Genomic DNA, 23992 nt, shown 5'->3' on the forward strand with positions numbered 1-23992 from the left:
CACTAGATTTCCTTTCATATTTAGCTAATTTTGCAATGCATGTTGTCATTCCCCCTAAAGCAATATACCCGAGAGGTGTACCACTAACCCACTTTATGATTTACCTCAAAAACTGCTGCACTTACATGCACACTTCAGTGACACGATACATGTGAACCCATTTAAGCACCTGTTTTAGTGTTTGCAGAATTAGGGCCTTTGATTGCAGTTCTTACGGAGCAGAGGCTGTCTTTATTCTGCATTTTCTACATCAACTGCTTTGAACCTGACAGAAGCTATTGTAATAATTATTACCTGTAGGATCTATGAGTGGATGGGCTGTTTGAAGAATAACCAAATTCCATGGTATAATGTGAACGTTCGGTAGCTGGTGAAGGTGGTGGGTTTAAAATCTAAGGGGGGAAAAAAAAAAGAATAAAGTCATAGTTTTAAAAAAAGAAAACATATGAAGGAGAATCAGGAAAACATCAGGTTATGAATTTCTTCCTAGCACTGTTTAATAGGAACCTTAAGTTAAGAACTCCATACATAGCTTCTCTCAACAAACAGAATTTTTCTCCTGTTTATTCCCCAGTTCTTTAACAATCATTGGAAACACTGCTTGTTACCATTTCCACAGAAGCTGTTACTAAGCTTTTCTCAAAAAATACTGACTGCTGTTGCTATTTTGACATACCCAGCACTGAAAAGTAAAGTTGAAGCTAGCTGTTCAATACTAGATTGTCACTAGGGATACCACCGCCCTAGGCAAACTGGCAGATGTCTGCTCCTGCTAGCTTGCAGTCCCCAAGTATGATGCTCTTTATAATATTTGCAGCGTGCTGTCCAAGTCAAGCACTGATTCCCTATACAGGCATGTTCTTTCTGCAAACAGTATTTTGATTAGTTTCAAGTCATAACATGATGGGTTGATTCTTGGAATCAAAACCAAACAGGTGAAGATTTCAGCCTGTGCTGACCGAGCACATAACTCTTTAACACTCCATAGTGGTTTGGTGGGCTTCTTATAAAAATAAATAAAACAACAATCACTGATGTTAGAAGTAAAGAGACAGGGAGCCCTCTAGGGCTGGTACCAACTTTTATAGAACATCTAGTGCAGCATGCTGCCCATTTGTAACTAGAGGAATGCTATGGAGTTGCAAGACACTTTTTTATTTATCTGTCACTTGGCAAGATACATGACACGAAACTTCATTTTAATTCCTTGAAAGGTCTATACAGAATCAACCATCATCTTACCTCCAGAGGCAGATGGCAGAGTATAATGAAAGGAAATGCCTCTACCAGAGCTGCTCAGCATTCATAGGGATTTTTTCATCTCCCTTGACATTCAATCTAACATCTTTTTCTGGCACTGAGCTCTCTCACAACTTTTTAAAATTAATAGAAAACTCCTATACTGTTTTTGAAGAAGACAATCTTCTCTCCCTTCCTTTTCAAAATCACTTCTTCCATATTCAAACATGTTTATTAGGCTAGAAATCTAAAACAAAACATTCATCTGTCAATTAATTATCTTCACAAAGACACCAGCACTTCTCTGAAAGCTGTTAAAGGTCTATGAATAATAGAATGACTTACTGGAGGAAAGTAAGTGCCTTTGGTACTTGAAGAACTACTGGAAGAAGCTCCAGTGACATGGGCCCTGTCATAGGGTGGCCCACTGCTCCCTCCCATAATGCTGAGGGAGCTGATCACAGATTTACCTCGAGACATCCCTGAAGAAGAACAAAGACATATGTCAGTATTAAATTCTTTGAAGCAAACAGAGAAAAGAAAGCTTAAAAAATAATGTAGAGGATAAAAGCAGTATAAGCACAACTCCTAAAAGCAAAATTAATCTTCTTGGTATTAATAGCAAATTCGGTGCTCCCTGATGGACAACTGGAATGCAGACTGTCAGGGAATAAATATGTTGGGTTTGTGTATCAGTCACTTAACTGGAGGACTTGGCACTGGGCTATACTAGACCTCTGTGAAGAGAAACAGATTTCTTTCACTTGAATGGCTGGAAAAGACTTGAGAGAACAGGCATTCAGACACTATTTCTATGCCTCAGAATAGAACATGAAACTGACTCTGACTACCTCAACTGAGCAACTGAAATTTGTGCAGGAGAAGAGAGGGTTTCTGTTCTTTAATTTCCACACTGTTAAGTGAGCTTGTGCTACTGGACTGAAGCAACCCGGCAGAGAGTCCAAGTGAGAAATGCAGAGGTCTGCCCCCGTGCTCAAAATAATGGTGGAAATACTGTTCAAAGATTCTCTTTATGAAAGCAGGTTATTACAAAAAGCGAAGAAATTTGGTGCACTATTTTAACCCTGTAACAGCCACACAGAACCTCTGTGTTCTGACTGGAAACTGCTGGATCCAAAGCCACATGTTACAGTACATATTTAATCAGTATATACAGAAGCAATGCATATGAATGAAGTACAACACTGAGGTTAAGTCTCACTTTCGAAAGAGCAGTAACATCATGCACTTAGATTGGCGTTGGAAACTTCACCATCAAACAAAATAAGCCGAGACCACAGTTATTGCTGGTCAGTACAGACTTTACAAGAAGTTTCACACGCATACAAACCCAGTCTACAAATCTAATAAGAATAATTACATGATGTTTAAAGTCTCATTACTATAACTCAGCGTAACTTCAGTGTGTACTGTTGTGATACCTTGCTGATGCTATAATAGGTTTCTTTAGCAGCAAAAGATGACAATTCCCACTATATTTGCATTTATTTGATACACAGTTCTGCCAAGTATCTAAATGCTCGTGCATAGGTAAAATAACAGTTCATTATTATTATTAAGGATGGCAGTTAGCCTTAACAATCCTGGTTTCCAGCAGCTTCCAAGAGTGATGCACCGGGAACAGATATCTATGTATGCTTAGCTACAGCTATGTGGTGCCAAAGAGCAGGACAAGGATCACACCATTTACTCACCAGGAAGAGACCCTGACAAAGAGCTTGGGTGAGGCACATAACCAAGAGGTACAGAGGCTGGTCCATGCACCACATAATCATTGGTCATTGTTTCCCCATCTCCCTTCATGCGTGGGCACAGTACTCTCTGGCAGATGAAGTACATTGCTCCAACCACAAAAACTGTCAGGATCACACCAATGATGGAGCCTATTGTGTTGTTGGGCTGTGGCGCAGGTTCCTCTGTTGTGTCTAAAAGGAAAAAGGAAAACCAGACCATGTAAATTAATCCAATAGCTTCATATACCCTCAGTTTTCCTGACATCCACACAGGAAAAATAAAAACCTCCTCTTCTGTAGGCAGACAGCTTTCAAATTAATATATGTTAGGAACAAATGGACACTGGGACAGGTCTGTTTAAAGAGTCTAAGTGTCTGTGAGGGCTACCTGCACACAAGATGATCTCCACACATGCAGAGAAGTTTTTGAATCACAAATGACAGGAAATGAACAGTACATGCGTGTGCAGGGGGCTTGATGAACCAAGGTCCTGATCTTGCTTCGTGCTGACAGGTAGTGCTATCCTTGAACTGAAGGAACAAGACCTGCAGTCATAACTCCAGAGGGTACGGTGCTGGGGACTCCAGTTATGCTTTTGCTTGTCATTAAAGACAATGGCAACTACATTTCACATTGCACCTCATCACATAAGCACCGAGTTTATCACCCAGTGTAACAGAATGGCACCTTCTTTTCTCAACTGTGTAACATTCACTTATGCTGAACAGTTGAGGTGATGCACCAATGATGAATTTTGGGTTTGCTGCTATTTATTAAACTACCTAGCCTACTCCACACTGATGGTTACAGATATAGCTGAGCATCAGCTTTAGAGGTGCCATCCCTGTGAGGAATCTGTATCTGAAATGATTATTCAACAGCCAAAATGAGTGGCTTTCCCTACAATACCAATTCTAAGCAATGACATTTCTGGGAATAACTGACAACCCCCTGCCTGCGCTTCATGAATTTGACAAGAAAAGGAGACTTTAAAGTATCTTCCTGTTCCAGTCAGTGTTTTACATCTTATCCATTACTGAAAGTCTTTTCCTCAACACATTTTCTTCTCCCTGAACACCAAACCCACACTTAACCAGCTTGTCACAGTCTACAGAGATAAGTAAACAGGCTTCTGATCATACTGGAAGAGGGACAGTGACAACTGCAATCTTACTCTGGGTGGGCTAATTTTCCATCCTCTGTTACAAAGCCAGAAAATATATGAACTATAGTAAAGATAACTGTACATGTCTGTGATAATGTCACTAATAACTTCGTAGCACAACAGAACATCTCCTATTATTCCTTCTTAAGACCAAGGATCCAACTAGGGCTTTGCATTTTCAAGTTACGTGTGTGTCAACCGTGATACATGGATCTCTAATACAAGAAGAGATGTCCCTATCCAGACTTACACAAAGCATTTGACACTGTCCCAACAGGACAACCTTGTCCCTAAGTCAGAGAGATATGGATCTGACAGGTGGACCACTAAGTAGATAAGGAATAGGCTGGATGGTCACACTCAGAGAGTTGCAGTCAGTGGCTCAATGTCCAGGTAGAGACCAGTGACACATGGGGTTCCTTGGGGGTCAGTATTGGGAGCGGTGCTGTTTAAAATCTTTGTCAGCGACATGGACAGTGGAACTGAGTGCACTCCCAGCAAGTTTGCCAACAACATCAAGCTGTGTGGTGTGGTCAACACACTGGAGGGAAGGGATGACATCCAGAGGGACCTTGACAGGCTTGAGAGGTGGGTCCATGCTAACACCATGAAGTTCAACAAGGCCAACAGCAAGGCCATGCATGTGGGTTTGGGCAATTGCAAGCACAGATACAGGCTGGGCAGAGAATGAAATGAGGGCAGCCCTGAGGAGAAAGACTTGGGGCTGTTGGTTGAAGCTCAACACAAGCCAGCAATGTGAGCTTGCAGATCGGAAGGCAAATAGTATCCTGGTCTGCATCAAAAGAACTGTGATGGCTAGGTCGAGGGAGGTGATTCTGCCCCTCTGCTCTCATGAAGTTGCACCTGAAGTCCTGCATCCAGTTCTGGGTACCCCAATATAAGGAGGACAGAGACCTGTTGGAACAAGTCCAAAGGAGGGCCATGAAGATGATCAGAGGATGGAGCACCTTTCCTACGAAGAGAGGCTAAAAGAGTTGAGTTGCTCAGCCTGGAGAAGAGAAGGCTCTGGGAAGACCTTATAAAAACCTTTCAGTACCTAAAGGGGCCCTACAAGAAAGCTGGAGTTTGACTTTTTACAAGGGCATGTAGTAGTAACAGAATAAGGGGTAATGGATTTAAACTGAAAGAGGGTAGATTTGTTTTAGATATAAGGAAGAAATTATTCATCGTGAGCATGGTGAGACACTGGAACAAGCTGCCCAGAGAAGCTGCGGATGCCCCAATCCCAGAAGTGTTCAAGGCCAGGTTGGATGAGGCTTTCAGCAACCTGGTCTAGTGGAAGGTGTCCCTGCCCATGGAAAAGGGGGTAGAATTAGATGATCTTTGAGGTTCCTTCCAAACCAAACCATTCTATGATTCTGTTTGCAACTTATTTTAAAGCACCAACAGTGTAAATGAACTTTACAGTTGGAATTTTAAAGGCAGTGATTTTCTTGCACAGCCCTGGAGATTTCAAGGTAGGGGATATCACATGTTACAAACCATAAATCAAGCTCAGAATTACATCTTTTCAAGATACAAAGGAAATTTTAGAAGGTTTATTCTGTAAACAGAGTGCTCCTCTGATTCTAAAAGCACCAGCTATTAATTCTCGGGATCAGAAAACCATGAAGCAGAGTGCTTATATATAAAAGGCTCATGCTGCTAGAAAGATTTCTTATACTGCACCATCGCAGCATACTAACAAGTTACAGTAAAACAAACCTTTTATTTCTTTCAAACATTTAAATTATAAGTGGAAAAATTACTATCCTGCTCTGCCTCAGATACTACTTGTTCCGAATACTAGTTATTTTTGTTATTCCTCTTCCACCACATTTTGCATTAATGGCATGACAACAGTTATGAACAGGAGCATCCATTTTGTGAACAATTAATTCAGTCTGGTTGGTAGAATAAAATCTAAGTCATAAAAAAGGTATGAAACAAATTTTTGATGCTGCAATCTAGTCTCAGGTTTTATACTTACAGCATCCTTGCTCATCTGAGCTGTCACTGCAGTCCAGGTTGTGGTCACACTTCTTGCTTTTCCCAATGCACTGACCGCTGGCACAGCGGAACTGATCGTTTAAACAAAGCACTGGAAAGAGACCCCCCCCCCACACACACCAGAAGTCAGTATCAAAGACTTCTACTCTTTAAAATTATTAAAAAACCCCAAGACAACAAAGTACACAATCAGGAGTATCTTGGGAGAGCTTAGCCTGCTGCTAGATTCATTTCTTGAGGTAGCTGGTGGCATACAAAAGTCCTTAATGCCAACCATGCAGTAAAAGAGATTCAGTTTTCTTTTGAGGGTTTGCACAGAGGTGTACCTGGTCCTTACTGCCTACTTATTTACAGTAAGAACGCTACAAGATAAAGTTGCCTTGACTAAAAATAACCCGGAAGCAGAAGTTCACTGGGAACACAGCCACTTATGCCAGGATACGGTTATTGCAAAATTACTATAAGAATACGCAACTCTAAGCATTTACTGTAATATAAGAGAGAAGAATTAAGTTATTAAAAATAAATCTGCCAAACCATGATGATAAAATTGTTTAAGAAAAATAAATGTGGTTTCTCAATGCCCTTGTGCACTTCCTGTAAACCAGAAAACTCCTTGATCATGGGACAATATATTTCACCTGACATTATGTTTTTAAACTCCAATGAAAGACAGAAGATAAAACTGGAGCTTTGCCAGTACACTCAAAAAATAAACTACCACTTTGGGAAAAAAGGTGCTGCAGGCAAGGTGCTGGCTGCTGTTGTTTACACATATTTTTTGTCTCCTGTTTCTCATAAAACCAGAAATTCTTTCTGACTTCAGTTGAATTAAGTTAAACTAAAGGCTCTTCTGATCTGTAATCAACTTGAATACTCTGAATAACAGGGTCACTTTGAAGGTGATAAACAACCCCTGGTCTGATACCTTCAGTTGCCGGATGGCAACTGGAATGCTAACTTACACCACGTATTTTCAGATGTCAGTATCTCATCTGGTTAAAATATCTTTCATCACACAGGAATTTCTGCATTGGTCTGTATATTTTTGTTTGAGCTGAAGCACATTTTTCGGAAAGAAATTCAGCCTTGATTCAAGACCCTTAGACAGTCTTTACAAAGAAGTAAAATGTACTGAAAGGATATGGAGAAGAGGCATCCTTTCAAGCTCACAAATTGCCCCTACAACTCCTCACTACTTGCACAGTGAGGAAGTGGGGAGCTTGCTCCTGTTTTACGTTGTACAGTGGTGGGATAGTTCAGATTTCACCAGAATAACCCGTCCATTCAAAAATTTAAAAAACCTAATTCTTGTTGTGTTGGCACCTCCCTCTGTAATCATGGCTTAAATACTCTCTTTTGATGTGCTCTATAGGAAGAGCAGGTCTCCAGGAATCTTACCTATCTGTCACTCACAAAAGCTTAAATTAATTTTCTTCAGGTATTATAATAATTCCAAGATCTTTACTTGGGACAAGGTACACAAAAAACTAGGATTTGCTCCACTTTGCAATGCACTCCAAGTTATCAGATTTTTAAAGGTTAAAAATATATCATCTTTTTAATGGTACTTTTCACATATGGAGCTTAAAATCACTGTGCAAGAGATCAGTGTTATTTCTGTCTCACAGGCTGAGAAATAATAGTGCAGAGTTGTGAAATAATTTCCCATTCAACAGATCAGTGTAAAAACTAGCCATCCTCAGATCCTTCAAAATCCTACTCAGCAACAACTTTGGTATCTATCATAGTGTCCTCATGATAGTTTTGTTTTCATCACACTCTGAAAGGGCCTTTGTACCTTCACAGTTCTTCTCATCTGAATTGTCCTGGCAATTTGCTTCTCCATTGCACCTAAGGGCACTTTCTATGCACTGTCCACTTTCACACTGGAACTGGGTGTCTGAGCACACTGGGCAGTTCTTTTCATCACTGTGGTCTTCACATTCAGTGAAACCATCGCAGCGCCAGGCCACCGGGATGCAGTCAATCTCACCTGTGAAACAGGTGAACTGCTGAGGCGAGCATGTTGGTGGTTCTTAAAAAAAAAAGCAAACAAGCAAAGAAGCAAAAATTAACATTCCACGTGAACAAACAGCAGATCAGGACAGGTAAGGACAAGAAGAGCTCAGTTGCTATAATTTATCAAGCGGTTGATAAACCTGCCATGTCATAAGGTAACTTCCACCACCACTGCCTCTGCAGTCACTTGTGCAGATCTAGAGCCCCAGGTGACTGGTGCAGGCTCAAGCTGGTGGAGGCTCATTAGACCAAGAATAAGAGGAACAGAAAAACATGCACACCCAAAACACAACTATTTTCTTCTCTTCCCATTTCAGCTTCTTACACCCTTCTCTTAGGAGGTCTTCAAAAGTCTTCATTTAAAGTCAATACACTTTTTTACAGCACTGTATACATGACCAACGGCTTGCTTTTTCTTTTTAATGTTCAACAGTCATTGTATAGAAAACGTTAAAAGCATGTAATGTGCTGCAGACTGATGCACTGTGACTCAATGTCTAGTTATGTGCCCTTGACTGCTCTGTTCAAAAGTCGTCTAAAACGACAAAAAACTGCTCCATCTAGTCAAGTCGTGCTATCTCAACACAGCTGTTAGCTGTTATTTAACATTTACTACAGTAACTGTTAATCTCATGCAGTAAGTAAGTGTGGATTTTTTTCCTCTTTTTTAAACCCCCTTTCCTCCCCCCCGACTTTTTGGCCTAGTATTAAACTTGCTCTGAGAAAATATCTGGATTATGTTAGCTCTTGTTCCATTGTGAGACCACACGTCGCCTTGATGGCGAGAAGATTGCATAATAAATCCATTCAGTACGGTGGCACAAAGAGACCCACGCACCAAAGTGTTTCTCCTCTCCCCCAGTTCCACCCCACCCTTGGAGACACCAGGGTGTAGGCAACAGTGGTCGTAGCACCACAGAGAAGGCAACTCACACTTCTGGGATTGCAGTTCAGAAAGACACACACAGGGTGAGTTTAAGGAGGACAGCAAATAAAATGGCACGGACATGGTGTAATAAGTCAGAATGTGAGCATCTACCACTATTTGAAGAAGGCAAACATACAGAGTAACAGCAAAAACTTTTTAAAAAAATTATACAAATAAAAAATCAGGTTGAAATAATTCAGTGGTCTTAAGTAGAAAGGGTGAACAGAAATCCTTGTTCAACAGTCAACTATTGAATTTTTACTCTTCTCTTACTCTTTTTCAATACTTGCAGATTTAGCTGGGGGTGGAAGCATGTAAAAGCCCATAACAGCACCTGGTGCACTGTCACATTCTTGCTGCTCAGCAGCCACCCCCAAAACCAGACAGACAGCGCACACAGAGCACGGAAAGGACTTACCTCCGCAGGACAGCTCATCCTGCAGCAGAACAAGGTGGATGGGGCAAGAGCAGCGGGTGGTGCCATCACCCTTCACGATGCAAATGTGCGAGCAGCCACCGTTATCTTGAGAACAAGGATGTTGTCCTGTGATTTTAAAAATAAGAAAGACAGGTTCTGAAAAGAAATCCCCACGTCTTTTCTGATCATTCAGTGATTTCTAAGGGCTCACAGGACTCCATTACTTCCTTCCCCCTGGGGAGAGCACTACTAAAAGCAATTCTGAAAAAGTTGTATTTTGTTGTGTGCATTTTTTTCCCTTTGCACGCATCAATAATTATCACGCACATCAATAATTGTCTGTGATCGGAACCATTGTGAGAATCATGCCATGGGGTCTACTAATACAGTAAACAGCTCTAAAAGCATTTGGCTTCTTGTGTGAGGTAAAATTAGTTCTGCAGCAAAAATAGCAGCATTAGTAATACAAAAAGATGCCTTGGATTCCACACCTCATTTTCTCTACCAAACACCATTAAAAAAAGTAAACTTTTCTAATTTATGAATTCTGAAGCTTCCACGCTGTCTCTGAAACTCAAATTAACGTGCTCTAGATAAATATGTCTCTTCATTTTAATGTTTAATAAGGACAACATACTTCTCTTGGAACTCCTGACAGATGTACTGAGATTAATAGCAAACAAAACTAGTAGTAGTCTGCACTGATGCTTTAATTAAACATCCCCAGACATTTTTCTACATGTTTCTCCAAGGCATGCACCACCGCCTATTAACTCGGCCTATTTCCTCCAGGATGATGGCAGCTCCACAGCTTTAACCATCGAACTCCCATCGTTTCAAGCAAGTGTAGGGGGGAAGGCTATATCCTGGTAAACAGAAAAACACAAAACCAGAAAGCCATGTTCAACATAAATTCTTATTTAATACACAACTCCTTTGTGCAATGCAATGTTGCTCTTCTGTCGTTTACTTTTGATACAAATTACCTCCAACAAAAATTGTTCACTTTGCCTTCAAGGCAGGCAGTCCATTAAAACACTGTCAGTAACAGGCCCTGAGAACTAGAACTGTGTGTGTCTAAATGGAGTAAACACCTAATAGCAATTCATTAGCGTGTCACAGCTGTAATCCAGAAAATTCTCTACTAGGGATAAGAGGGCATTTCCACTCTGCCTACAAACACTCAAATGCCAGGTGCCTGTATGGGACTATCACTAAAGTTGTCATCAGCAACATGACGTTGGGTTTGCGATAGATTTCCAGCCCATTGCCAACTGCCTGAAGAAAACAAACTTAAACACCCCCTGGTGATGTACAGACACAAAACGATACCAACTTCTGGCCCCTTGGATCTGCACTGATGTTGATCAGTGACAAGGTAAAACAGGCTCATGTCACCGTGGCCACTCCTCACCTTCAGCCCCACAGGCACTGTTGGCACTTGCAAGCAGGGACTGCACTTACTGTATTCCTGAATGTTGAGCTGCTTCACAGCATGGATGTCACTGAGCTGTGCAATGCGAGCTTGGACCTTCGTACGTCCTTCTCGACCAGTCATATCAATCTTTTCAATCATCTGTTGTTGCCTGTCAATCCAATACAGCCAGTTTTCAAATACAGTTAGTCCCACAGGCTGCAAGATGTTAGAGTCTTCCAAAACAATCCGGTTAGCACCTGCAGAAGCGAAAGAGTGGTTCAGTATCTCAGTTGATTTTACTTGAGCTACCACGAACATCTTCTACACTACTCACATCATTATTTTTCATGACTTTTATGTTACCAGGTAAAAACACAAGCAATCCTGGATCATCTGATGCAAGACTGCATTTTACGGACACACAACCACAATTTTTTTCTACTTTCATCAATACAGGTTTTGTGTTTCCAATACATTTCCTGTATTGAAGAAGCATCTAGAGTTAGGGGCTCAACTGTCATGAGCCTATCTAGTATCTTATTGAGAACTGGTAACTCTTTTTATTCTTCTACCCTTTTTTTGGAGAGATTGCCTGCTTTGTTTTGGCATACAACAGGTAATAAAAGCATGGATTATTAGCTTGAGTTAACTAATACAAGATAAAATCCAAGTAAAAACAAGTTAGTTAGTACTTTTCACATGAATTATGAGCTTAAGGTAAACACTTGACTTCTGACTTCCTCGTGCTCTTTTGTTTCAACTACATTATCTTCACTAAGGTTTTCCTGCTAAATTTGGAACGCTCCTTTCTTCCTAGTGAACACTTACTTTCCTCAATTCCTTCAGCAATCACAGCTAAAAGCCAAGAGGCTTTTAGCCTGACACCTCTGACGAGCATTTGTTGGCTTCTATGCTAGATTACCCACCATCAAATACAGTCAAGAGTAACCACCATGCTTCATGGTTAACACTCCACATAAATAGAAGACAGTCCACAGCTGTTTTAAAGGTATCATTAAAGACTGTCCAAAGGCAGTGAAGACTTTGTAACTCATACACAGAAAAAAAAAAATAAATACAGGGTGTTTCAGAAGACGGACCCAATTTGAAATTATTTTGCTTTGAAATCGGGTCCATCTTTTTGTAACACTGTGTATGTTATTCAAAAACATGAGAGCTTAAAAGTGAGGTTTAATCCATGCTTTTTTAATTTTACATAACACAATATGGTCATTTAACACTCAAATACTGAGTGAGGTTTATCAGTCTGAGCATAAAATTACTCACAAACATAAGGAATCTGCTTCAATTTTGAAATGCTGAAACAATATTACATAGTCTAAAATTAGGCCACAGCTTGAAAATGTGTTATTTCAGATATCTGGGCTCACTGCTATGCTCATTTTTCACTTTTGCTACAGCAGCTTTTCGTATGTTCATCCACAAAACAACTTCCAATAAGTTTTCATATTTTGTCCTGTAAACATGTACTAGTACCACTGCATACTACAGAAAAGACACATATTTTATAATTTGAGCAGGTTCTATTCTTCTGCTTTGATTAGCAGCAAAAATAATTTTTTGGCTTGTTGAGAATTTAGTCAACAGTATGTCAGTGCTGATGACATATCAACAACTTCAGCTGTGAAAAACATATTTCTTTTCTTTTCACTAAATGCATATGGAGCTCAAAAGTTAAGTAGCCTTACAAACATTTAGCAAGTGGTAACATCTAAAGCAGAACATGGAAATTCAAATATTAATCCTCAGTTAGACCAGGCTCTCTCCCACCACTTTGGAACAACACCAGCAATGATCTGATTAAGAAAATACGCTGATGGATTCTGAAGAAAACTATACCCAGACTGATGTAGAAATTAACAGACTGAGTGATGTAAGTCAAATGAAATAACTTCAACCGTCTATTAACCCCCATGAACATGAGTCACTGTATAAAGGTAAGAAACAGCAACCTGCATCTCAAGAAGAAGAAAAGCTAAGCTGGGAACAGAGGAAAACGCAAAGATAACAGTAAGGAATACAGTTAAAACTAAGACCTTGACCTACCCAGACGGAGTCTGTACATGCCCTATACTGCCATGCCCATGTCAATCAGCATGGCATTTTTGCAGTATGCTCCTAAAGCTCTGAAGTTTAAAATTTTCACTCCCTTAATGCCTTAATCTTTCTTTTTAATATTTGTGACCAAGTGTAACTGACTATTTCTGACTAAACAGAGACACTGAAAGCCCTCCTTCCATAAACCAACAATAAAATCTGAAGGTGCCTCATCAGGGTGCTAGCCCCCTTTATTGGGAATGTCAGATGAAAGGGAAAAGTGATTAAGAGGAGCTTTGTCTCCTGGCATCACCATTCTCTTTCCAGCAATATCTTTTACAAAAAGACTTTAAACCAACCAAGTAAATACAAAAATCAGGACACACCCGTAGCTTTTTCTGTTTCCAAATCAAAATTACTTAATTCCAGAATCATCAGACGTTTCCAAATCACACTAATTATTCTGGAATAGAAGAACTAATTTCCAAATAGTTTCCATGGTGGGGAGCTAATTCCAGTCATCTTTTCATAAACAACCCCTTAATCATGTGAAGAATCTGGTTGGCTTCAATAGGATCTCCCATTTGGGCAACACAACCGAGTCCCAACTGCATGCCTGAAGCACAGGGAGAAGGAGAAGGACTGCAGCACATAAAAGGCATTCTAGCTCTCCTCCTTTTTACGGTTAATGGCATGTACAGAGTCAGAGCAAGAGACTGTGCATGTTTTTAAGAAGTTAACACGCAGAAAAATTACTCTGCTGGTCAAAAGAGCCTATTAATCAGCATTCCTAAGCACAGGAATGCATCGCAGCAGTTAGCAATTTATTGTGGTGATTATAGCAATCTATTTTGCGGTGTAAATGCCAAAAAGCAAGAGAGGTTTTGCAATTATTTTTTTACATGCTCTTTGCAAATACGGTGAGCTTTTGCTACACAACACTGGTGATCCAACAGCCACATCTTTAAAAAAAAATGCAAAATTATTAAAACCAGACTAGATTAGAATTTAGATCCATCTCATCCTCCGGTGTCCTAATTTCTGGCAGTTAACAGACATATAGAGAGAAACAAAGCACATATATTCTGCTGCTGCCCATTATTTTACTCATGTAGACCTTAGATCCGGGATAACCAAGAACATACCAGGATACACCATACCACTTTCTTTTAAAAAAAACCAATTCACTAACTCAACTCAGCTTATGTCCTACGTTTTAAAATAGTAAAGAGCTGGGATATCGCAGTTCACTAGTGACCCACTATGTTAATCACTGAAAATACTACTATCTTGCTGAGCCTCAATTCCAATCATGTAGTAAAACTAAAATGTTTTCCTAAACAAAAACTTATTCTAGCACCTTAATAAAAGTCAGAAGATCACACTGGTTCAGTGGGATTACATGCTGCTGCTTTGAATGCAGATTTCATGTCATCAGTGAGAGACATTACTGCAAAATACTATTCTCTCATTTTCAAACTTGCTCACAGACTGCAAAGTGTGTCCTTATTTCCTTACACGTGTACTTACATTACTGACAGTAGAGTAACACCCAGCTGAAGTACAAGCACACACACTATTCAAACTGGTGATGGACTAACTGTAGAGGAAGGAGAAATTCTATCCCTGCCCTACACTAATAGTAGAGCGAGGGGGGGATGTACCCCATCACCTAACAGAGATGGGTATGTGTGTGCTCAGAACATCCTGGCACTCCCATCAGCAACATCCAGCCCAGCTCCTGTCACAACAAATTAGTACCAAAGCCACATGGGACAACTGAGCTGATCCAGCAGCTTGCTGGATCTGGCTGGTAAGATACACCTCAGTGTCACTCAGTCTCACTGTGTGATTTTGCCTCTTCTCTTGCTCCAGTTCTGGTTGCTTGCTGGACTCTTGCTGAACCAATTCAGCTTTCCAAACCAACAGAACACTGTTCTCTGTTTCTGTTTTTCTGTATATTGTTGTTAAGTTATTGTTTTGCTTATGTGGTTAAGTCAGCTGAATCAATACAAAGAGGAGGTCAGACAAGCAGCAAACCAAGCTTACGGAGCAGGCAAAGAGAATTCCATAGCTGGAAGAGGGAGTTTTTTCCCCTTTTGAGAACAGGGAGATGTTAAATCTTCTCTATCCTTCTCACATCATTACACCCTAAATGACAGGTACATAAGTGACTTGGACAACCGCTGCTTTAACTCTGCAGGAAACTTTTTTTTTTCCCGTTACAGGAAACTTTCCTCTTGATTGACAGACTACTGCACCAAACGCAATGCCTTTAAAAACAACCCTCCCACTCCTCTTTCCAAAACTGCTGCAATTTATTTGTGAACTGACTTTGGGAAACCACACGAAGGTCTTGCAGTGAGAAACTGAAGTAAATAGCATGTGTAACAATTAATAGTGCAAATCATAGATAAAGGCATGAGACTGTAAAGGCACGTAGCATGAATCATGCACATTCCCTGGCTGGGAATTTAGGGAGCGATTAGAATCACAGTACAGACTGTTTATAGTAGGAAGGAAAAGAAGATACCTTTCTCTGCATTCCCCCACACCCACACCACACAAATGAATCACTGAATTAAAGTGCTACTCTACCTGAAAGGTCACTGCTTTCAATTCTTCGCAGGTCTGAATCAGCCCAGAACAACTTGCCTAGCTGGCTGTCAATAGCTAAGGCTATGGGCTTGCTCAAACCACTGAAAAAAAGGACCTCTCTTTCAGTTCCATCCAATGCCGCTCTCTCAATTTTAGGAGACCTTTCCTGTAGGTTGGTGAAATACATGTATCTGGAACAGGAATGATCAGACAAAAAAGAAATTATTTGATCTTTCCACATTTTTGCTATATGATCAAGACATCTTAACAAATGTTAAAGATTGTTTTTATTCTGACAAACAGAAACCAACCAGCAGCAAGAAAACCATTTGATTCTCAAGACCTTTAGCCTGAATTTCCATACTTTGCTCTTTCAGCTACATACCCTTTCTCTGGATTCACCACAATGGCCCTGGGCCTATCTTGATCTCCTTTGAGCACCACTCCCACGGGTCTCCCATCCAGGCGGGTCACATTGATCACATTAGTAGCTTCACAGGTCCAGTAGATATAGCGGCTGTAGATGTCAATGCTCAGGTCATAAGGCTGCATATCTAGGTTCTGATTGGGAACTGGACTTGTCACAACAGTGAGGCTCTACAAAGGAAAGAAAAACAACCCACAGAGAAGCATTTAATCTGATCCAACGTGAGCAGTTTTATTTGCTATGGATGCACCACATCAAACTACTGCTCAGCTAAAGGAGACAGCCAAAATATTATCATCAAGTAAGGAGACACCCAGGTTCAGTTGCCCCACCAACACCTTTAATCAGATATAGACACTTCGTCCCGGTGGTTTGTTGTAATGGCAATCATGTAAGTTGGTTGTAACTTGTATAACTTCATAAGTTTGACCAATAAATCTAAATTGTCCCTATGTTGAAGATTCAGAGTCAACTTCCACATTTTCTCTGCTTTCTTGACAACTGTAAGTTCAGTTTGGATAGACCCAAACCCAGCACATTTAGCAGCTCACAACAGAAACACATCACCACTGATTTCCAAAGCTGCAGCTGAACAGATAAAAACACAGGCAAAGTGAGGCCAGACAGCACTTAAAATTCTTGCCTCATTCTCCTCCACCAGTGCTGCCATCACACTTGGGGGACTTAAGGCTCAATAATAAAAGGGAAGGCAACTATGCCAACAGACAGAAAGGGTATCAGCTAGTGTAATACAGCAAATTTAGAGTATTTCTAGTTAACACACTTCTGCTTCAAATTTCTTGCCTTCTACTGGTCCAGACCACTGGAGTTCACATGTTTTTCTTTTTTTTTTTTCTATTAATTTTTTTTAGAAAGGAACTGTATAGTCTTGCTATAGCGAAAGTTGAACCTAACTGACATCTTTCATGAACTTTAAAAAAAAAAAAAAATATCTGAACAAGTTTGATAAATCACAAAACATGGCCTTACATAATCTTTTCAGAAAACTCCATGCTTGTGGGTAAGCAGCCTCCACCCTTTCCCCTCCAAATTAAACTTCACCAGAAAATTTGCCTAAACTTTCTTGTCACCTCTATGAAAGGGTGTGCCTACAAGTCTTGCACTTCTTTATTCTGCTGAAGCTGGCAAGAACCTGGTGCCTTTTGACTAGTTTTGGGTGTTAAACTATTTAGATATTCCAAAATTAAAACTAGTGCTAAATTAAGAGTTAAGACTGAAGGGCATTTCAGCAGGATCCAGTTACCACCACACCCACTACCAGAAACCACACTCTCACAAATTAAACTCAATATAGCACCTCTGTGTTGCTCATCTTAGTCTCTTGTTCCTCCCTCATTCAAAAAATCAGGAAGATAATAAAAATCTATTTTAAAATGTGAAAATGAATAATCAGTCATTGCTCACAATTAACCTCACTAAACCTGTATCACCTTTTGCCTTCTACCCTACTGTACTTTTTCTATATTCCCCAGTTAAATACATTTTCCCAAATCTGCTATATCTCTTACAGGTCACTAGTTTCAACCTTCTCGTTCAGTGCCTCTGTAGTTGACAACAGCTCTTTGATTCCTACCCACCACCAGAACCTGGGAGTCTTCATACACAGCCATGTGCTCACAAAGTCCCACCCTCTTCATTTCAAGAGTCAGTGCCCCTGCACCATGCTCATCTGCAGCTCTTCCTTCTCTCTCACACACTCTGTTTCTCTCAAGAACCTTCCCTTCCATGTTTCACTTCTCCCAGATGGGGTTTCCAACAGACCCCAGCTGAAAGTCGGTGTTGAGCAAACAATGCACGGTGAACAGCAGTACCTTTCAGTTGGGCTTAGTCTTTCATGTTTAATTTCTTGCTGTGTGTCCCAGATTACCAGCTGAGGACTCCAGAATCTCGAGATGCCACTCATTTTGCCAAGTGACAGCTAGTGATCTACAGGGAGACCATGTATCTAAATAATTCACACAATCATTCATTGCTGGGTGCAGGGCATCCCTCCCTCATCTTTCAGTAAATCCGTCACCCACAGGATACCTGGCTGCCATCCTCCTGTGCCTTGCGGATGATATTCTGACGAGAATCAATCCAGTAGAGCTGCTTATCCAGGGGGTCGTAATCGATGGCTCGAACATTCCTCAGACTATGGATAGGGAGTATGATATCTGGACTCTGCTGTTCATCTATCACCATGCGATTAATTGCATTCTTCTGACTGAACAACAGAAAGGTGGTAGGAGCTTGATGGGTTAAAAAAAAAAAAAGAAGGTGAAAGAGTTACACATAGTAATAACATTGGGTATTTTTCTGTTCAATAACAACTACTACATAAAATTAGAGAGTACCTATTATTTCACTCCCTTCTTCCTCTTTGTTTAAAAAAAAAAAAAAAAAAAGGGCAAAACATAAAACCCCCGACCTCTTATCAGTTTGGAAAACCTTTCAAATGACCTCTTTTTACTATAAATGTCTTAATCTGGATGTGACAGGCAAAGATAATTTTCTAAGTCACAGGACTAATGAATGTGAAGACTTCTGCCAAATAGCAAGTCAAAGAAGAACGGTCAGCCATGCCTCTCAAGGAACTGTCCATTTTCTTTCTATAGGGGTCCCAGGGAAATGCAGCTCCATTATTTTGAAGTTGAACATCTTGCTAAGTACACCTCTATTTGCAGAGGAGGCTGAGTAAAAGTCAGCACTGGTTCCTTATTTAGAGGTCCCAGGGAAGAGAAACTGCCATTAGAGTGTCTGAGTCGTGTTCCCACAAATGCAGTTCCTGCCTTAACTGGAATGGAACAACTAATTCAAAGGAAAATCTCTCAGGTGTGTGGAAGGCTGGATTTCTGGAGAAAAATCTGCTCACTCTTTGCAAATTTATGTATCTTTATTATTTCTAGGTGTACATCTGGGACCGCTAAACTGCAATTAGAAAAAAAGAAAAAAAAATCTGATGCTCTGCTCCAGCTTTCCAGATGCCCAGTAAAAGTTTCCAGGACAAATTATTTTTTTCTTATAAATACCATTAAACATTAGAAAATAAGACTTCCCCACCCTGTTTAGCTGTAGTTTACTGGCTGTATCTTACAGAAAGTGCACAAGGCATTTAATATGTCATTAAAAAGAAATAATCTCTATTACATAACTGGGTCAGAAATCAGATGAGGTAGTTAAAGCATTTTCCCTTTTACACAGTGTTCTTTTCAATAATGGTCTACCTGGGGCCACTATTGTGCAAGACGGCACAAGAACCAGCAGCCAGGAATGCAGATTGTAGCCTCCCTGAAGTTTGTACTATCAGTTCTCTACAGCACAAGTCTGGAGGGATTAGCAGTGGGACACTGCACTCATTCAATCCAGCCTGTAAAACTGGTAAAGCAGCACCTTGGAAAGGGGAGGCAGCAAAAGTCTTCCAGAGCACATCATCACCTTCCTTTCTTATTTTAGGCATACGCTTTGAACATTTACTCTGGCTGCTGGAAAAAAAAAAAAAGGTGGGGGGAGTTTCCTTGGTAACTAACATTCAATCCTAACATCCTATAATAATCACGCCTAATTGCAAGGTATGTTTGCTTTCTGGAAAACCTGTATTTCCCCTCCAAGCACTTCTCCAATAATTTCAGCTGCTTTCTACTTAGCTCTAAACTGTAAAAGAAAGCACACACACACAAAAAAAAGTAAAGTTCATATGAATGTGTACAACAAAATAATAGATTTAGAAAACATCAGAATCCTTACCAAGCAGTTAAGAGAGTAATGAAAAGAGGAAAAAAGCTTAAGATAAAACAGCACAGGAAAACATACCATAAGCACCTAAAATTCGTTCCACTTTTCCCCAAAGACACCCTCTTACTGTCTAAGATTGCCTGGCTTCCAACTTCGAATTGATAGCTCATTATAAAAAGCAACAGCAGAATTTCCCCTCTTGAGTCTCCACATTTCTGAAACAGTATCAATTTCAGAAAGCTCTTCTCAGTTTCCATCATTCTCCTACCCAAGAGTCACATATTTTAACTATACTTTTGGCAGGCAAATGGAGTCCCCTGTCTAACACTGCCTTCAAACTTCATGACACATGGTAGGTCTGATGAGATACCAGATCTCAGAGCAATGTGTCCTTCCTGTAATTAAAAGAATCTACGCACGTATGGGCAGGGTGATCCAGAAGGGAGGAACTGGCCTCTAGACAAGGCTTAGACTAATAATAATGCTCAGGAGTATGTAAGTAAAACAGGCAAGAGAAAGTTAAAACAGTTCATGCTCCAATTACAGTGGCCAAGAGAAAAATATCAAATTATACACAGAGAAGCCTAAGTCTCCAATTACCTACAAATGAGAAGTTGGAAAGTTTCCAGGTTTGAACACGGCAGAAGGGAAACTCCTAATACCCTACAAACAGCCCTAAACTGTACTGCAGTTAAATGGTTCTATTTGCTCACAACATGTGTCCTGTATTTTTCTCCTTCCGCTGTTACCAAAAGCATTTTGACAAGAAAACATGATTTATTCTCTGCTGGAAGTCAAATTCCTCCACCTACAAAATCACAGTCATCAGCAGAGAGGTGCCAGCCATGCTTCTAACTCACAGGAAGGTGTGAGAGTGTTAAGAGTACAAAAAACTAGTTGCCATGCAAGCACCTCTTGTGAGCACAAGGAGGAATACAGGACACATGAGAGCCAGAAAAAGCAGTTTTCTGAACAGCATGATTTTCAAAAAATGCCATGAGGTGGCATTCGTGGAACAAGCTGCCCTGCTTTTGGCTTTAAAACAACAGCTGGATGTTTCTACTCATGCATAATGCAGACAAGATACAATCTGTCTCTCTGTACCATGAATCTCTTCACCCACTGACTAATCTGAATGACAGCAGTGGAAATCAGCCATCCAGTGTAGTTGCCAAAGTTATGAGAGCTTCACTGGCAGCCAGTTATTGAAAGATAGATAAATTATTTGGTTAAAAACTAATTACACACAGCCCAAGGGGCCTTGCGGTTTGTATTCTGCACAACAATAAAGAAAAATGGGGCTTGGCTGCCCTGAGATCAGAAATCTGAAGTGCTGGGCTGACCACGGAGCCAAGGCTCTCCTCACCAAGGAAGAAACACTTTTGGGGGTACAAGAGGGGCCCATCTCAGCAAAGAGAATTAAAGCCCAACTCACCTACAGGCTACGCAAAGCCCAGAACATAGACCAAACTATCCCATATCCTTTATGTCAGGCAAGTTTAGACATAAATACGCAAGCAAGCACCTGAGGAGTGCTTGACAGACAGATACAAAAACAAAAGCATTTTGAGCCTTTCTGCTCACACAGATTTAGCTGAGTCACTAAAAATATTCACTAGAGCTGCTCTTCATATTTTACCATGACATCGGTCTGTTGCAAGATTTTTTTTGCTTTCGGTATCCTGTCTTCTCTGAAAAAGTCAGTAGGATTTTAGTATTAGAAAATTATATTTCAAGATACCATTCTTCCTATGAAGGGAGACTAAGGAACCACAAGTTTTTCAGATACACATTTGGTATTGAAAATAGAAACTAGCTTTCACGTGGCATATCGGCAAACAAGCTTCACCATCTTATGTAAAAATGAAACTCTTCTTTCCTCCAAGTACAGTGCTTGCAACTGTTCCTAAACACACCTGATTCTCTGTTTTATTTTCACTCATTGGGGCTTACCACTACAAGTCCTGTTGTCAGAGTTCAAGGAATAGTGAGCTGGGCAGCCGCAGACAAAGCCACCAATAGGCACAGCTAGGCACAGGTGGGAGCAGTGACCATTGCTGGAGGCGCACTCGTTCCAGCCGGCCTGCCTGGAAGAATGGAAGACCAAGATGTCCATCACATAATCCAAATGCCCTTGGATGATGGTTCGGTTCTGGCCGCTGGTCTTGTTGGCTCGTTCAATGCTACGCCGGCTCCAGTCAGTCCAGTAAATGTAATCCTGATACTGAGTCAAGCCGAATGGGTGAGGCAAGTCATCAGCTATAATCTCACGGTCAAGACCTGTTTCACAGAAAGGAAGGGAGAGAAAAACCACAATTACATGGGGACAAACGAAATGCTGTTTAATGCTGTTGGACATGCCCCCTGCACAGAAAAGTTAACAAGTAATCACTTCAAAGCTACTAGTTCACTATTACAAAAGTGAATTATCAAGTAACGTACAATATTTAAAAGACCATCCCGAAGCCTGAGAACCTGTCACAGAAATCTGCTAATCCTGCTTGAGATTCACAAAATATGGATTCTACTAAAGAAAAAAGTCTCAGTTTTGAAAATGAACAGGGTCCTCAGAAAGACTCGGTCCTTTCCCTCCTCCCTGAAACAAACAAGTTCCCTTGGAAGGACATGCAGGATCCTGACACTATTCCCAGTTCAAAATCTCCCACAGGACATTTGGGTGTCTGCCTACTGCTTAGAGAGAGAACTGTTATGAGCTTCATAAAATTCTACATTGTATTATGAGAAAAATCAAATTCACAACATTAAATTAACCTGACTCTGGAACGCCACAACAGGAGGGAGCAGTCAAACTCAAGATAGGAAACAGTTAAATGTCTACATTGTGGAAATGTTAATAGACCTTAAGGAGCAGGGCACAGAGGGGGAAGTAACTTCAACCACTTCTTTACCAGGGGACATCCTGCTGTCTAGTCACAGAAAATGAATGGGAGCTAATGAAACGAGAATTCACTCCTTTGTACAGAGAAAACCAGGATGCACAGAGAAGACAAGGATGCTCAGCCCTGCAGTCTGCTGTCAACAGCCACAGGGAAGATGAAATTCTAATGCTGTGTCCAGTTCCATGGTACACAGGGTAACACTGAGCCAGCCTCAACAGCACACCAAAACACATGAAAAGCTGAATGAAAGCTTTTATATTACATATAATTTCTATAATGCATTTCCCTGTTTTGATCTTTTTCTAGCTTTGTTCCACTATTGCAAATGAACTGCTTAAAGCAGAACAGGTCCTTTAGCCTTAAATACTGGCTAGTGATAACACTAATCTGAATAATTTGACACATAACCAGGCGGTTCACTCCTGTGGGTGCCGAGAAGTTAAAAAAAGATACCATGCAAGTCTGAGAGGACTCAGGTCCTTAGTACACTACCCTGGGACCGTGAAAGAATAACATATTCCACCTCTATTTAGCTGTCATGACCAGTTTATAAAACAACCCCCGTGTGTGAGTGTTCTCCTGGTGACTAGTACTAGCCAAGAAAAACTCCTTAGTGTGCAGGATACTGGGAAAAAAAAAAATATGTCTGAACCCTGGGGATATCAACGAAGATTAAAAAACAAATTCTACTACATTACATTGAGAAAAATGTCCAATAAGCTGTTGTTATCTTGGCTTTCTCTCTACCCTTCTACAGATGATGAAGTGTTTGTTATGTATTTGCCAGTACTCTTCAGAGCAGCAAAACAAGACTCTCCAGAACACTGAGAGTTGACAGCTTTGTCCTACATGTAACTGAAAACATGTTCAGCTTGTATAATTTTAACTTTGTGAGCAACTGTATCACCTACAAGAAAATCAAGGCTTCGCTAAATGCTGTGTTGCATAAACATCAATTATAGAAGCAAATGTTAAAGGCATGTGAGTTTGGAAAAAATCTATTTTTGTCTTAAGACATGTATCTTTGCACTATTTAAGCAATAATTTGCCACAGGGAACTGTGAAAAAGCAGCAGCACCCCCACACCACGGCCAAGGGCTGTGGAGCTCACCTAGCATGTTGGAGGATTCTATCAGGTTGGTATCAAGGTCGGTCCAGTACAGTCGTCTTTTAGCGTAATCAATAGTTAGGCCATTAGCACGTCCCACATTTGGTACCAGAGTCGTCCTCTCAGTGCCATCCATAGCAGCTCTATCAATCTTCGGCTTCCCACCCCATTCAGTCCAGTACATAAACCTGATCAAAAGGACAAAAGAAAAA

General features: G+C 40.6%; 1 protein-coding gene across 3 annotated transcripts in view; it reads right to left on the minus strand.

Annotated features, from left to right (window-relative positions):
- LRP6 (LDL receptor related protein 6) overlaps positions 1-23992 on the minus strand; it is a 127202-nt gene that overhangs the window by 7482 nt on the left and 95728 nt on the right. For all 3 annotated transcript variants that reach the window (XM_065843302.2, XM_071816839.1, XM_071816841.1), the window contains 12 exons: positions 23784-23968; positions 21726-22052; positions 18087-18289; positions 15996-16207; positions 15611-15801; positions 11002-11211; positions 9538-9663; positions 7971-8207; positions 6150-6260; positions 2955-3185; positions 1585-1721; positions 295-392 (listed from right to left, as the gene is read on the minus strand). In XM_065843302.2, coding sequence (XP_065699374.1) covers positions 295-392; positions 1585-1721; positions 2955-3185; positions 6150-6260; positions 7971-8207; positions 9538-9663; positions 11002-11211; positions 15611-15801; positions 15996-16207; positions 18087-18289; positions 21726-22052; positions 23784-23968 — 2268 coding nt within the window. The remainder of the gene's footprint in view (positions 1-294; positions 393-1584; positions 1722-2954; positions 3186-6149; positions 6261-7970; positions 8208-9537; positions 9664-11001; positions 11212-15610; positions 15802-15995; positions 16208-18086; positions 18290-21725; positions 22053-23783; positions 23969-23992) is intronic.

This window comes from Patagioenas fasciata, chromosome 1, assembly GCF_037038585.1.
Source record: "Patagioenas fasciata isolate bPatFas1 chromosome 1, bPatFas1.hap1, whole genome shotgun sequence".
In the NCBI taxonomy this organism is placed as follows: Eukaryota; Metazoa; Chordata; class Aves; order Columbiformes; family Columbidae; genus Patagioenas; species Patagioenas fasciata.